The 1082-nt window shown below is 57.9% G+C and overlaps 1 protein-coding gene across 1 annotated transcript; it reads left to right on the top strand.

The window, feature by feature from the left end:
* The first annotated feature begins 213 nt into the window (after window positions 1-213).
* On the top strand, window positions 214-615 carry LOC104472410 (V-set and immunoglobulin domain-containing protein 4-like). Its single transcript, XM_010088087.1, has one exon. The coding sequence runs from the start codon at window positions 214-216 to the stop codon at window positions 613-615; it is 402 nt and encodes a 133-aa protein (XP_010086389.1).
* Window positions 616-1082: the final 467 nt, after the last annotated feature.

Genomic DNA, 1082 nt, shown 5'->3' with positions numbered 1-1082 from the left:
TGTGTGCAGGGAGCTGGGGACAGGCCCTTGTTTGCTGGCTGTGGTCCCCGGCACATCTGAGACATGGCCGCATGCTGGCTCCCACCTCCTTGTGATTCCGTCTGTCCTAGGGACGTTCTCCTCTGCTGCCACATTCTGATTTCTTCCCTTCAACTGTCATTCCCTGCAGCCCTCCTAGATCTGTCTGGTGTCCACCAGGTCAGCAGCACATGGATGGGATCCACCACTTTGCCGTGTACCTACGAGCCTGCAGAAGGTTTCACCCAGCAAACCCTCATCTGGAGCCTGGAGCGGGACGGCAGCAGCTCTGCCATCTTTTGGAGGGATGACTCTGGTGACCACGTCTTGTTGTCTCAGTTCCGAGACCGGGCCAGCGTCCCAAAGCACAGCCCTGGGGATGCCTCGCTCCTCATCGAGCACCTCGAAATCCCTGACAGCGGCCACTACACCTGCCAGGTCACCTGGAGGTCTAAAAACAACAGCTTGGTGACAAAGGAGGTGACCACTATGGTTAAAGTTGTCAAAGGTAAACCCAGCAATTACGTCCTGCCCTTGTGCATCCAGGCTGATCCCCAGAGCCTGCAGGAGAAGCAGCGCTGGTGGAATAGTCTTTAACACCATAGTGCCTATCTGCATCCGGGCTGGACATGTGGCATCCTCCTCCCTGGCTGTGTTAGCCCTTCTCCACTCGTGGAGGTGTGGGATGGGCTGGGGAAGGGGGATCGGTCAGTGCACACCCCTGTCTGGGTCTGCTGATGGGCCACTCGAACCCGTGTTTGATAACATCCAGCTCTGGCTTTGGCTTTGTGCAGGCAGCCAGCATCTCTGTGGCTCTTGTAGCAAGTGGGTGTTATTCTGGCCAAATCCGCCCTCTCGTCTTCCTGGGCATCCCCAGTGTGTGCCAGGAAGAACTGTCTGTAAGGGAGGGGGGCACCCAGGCCACTGAGCGGGGCTTGTGTGACACGGCAGCAGCAGTGTGGCACAGCTGGTGTAAACCTGGCTTCAGACACTGGTGAACTGAGCTTAACCTGAGCAAGGGTGACATGGGAGCAGTGCCCCTCTTCCCCCCCCCAGGAAAGCAC

This window comes from Pterocles gutturalis, unplaced genomic scaffold (genome assembly GCF_000699245.1).
Source record: "Pterocles gutturalis isolate BGI_N339 unplaced genomic scaffold, ASM69924v1 scaffold52956, whole genome shotgun sequence".
NCBI lineage: Eukaryota > Metazoa > Chordata > Aves > Pterocliformes > Pteroclidae > Pterocles > Pterocles gutturalis.
This window is presented reverse-complemented; position numbering and strand designations above follow the sequence as displayed.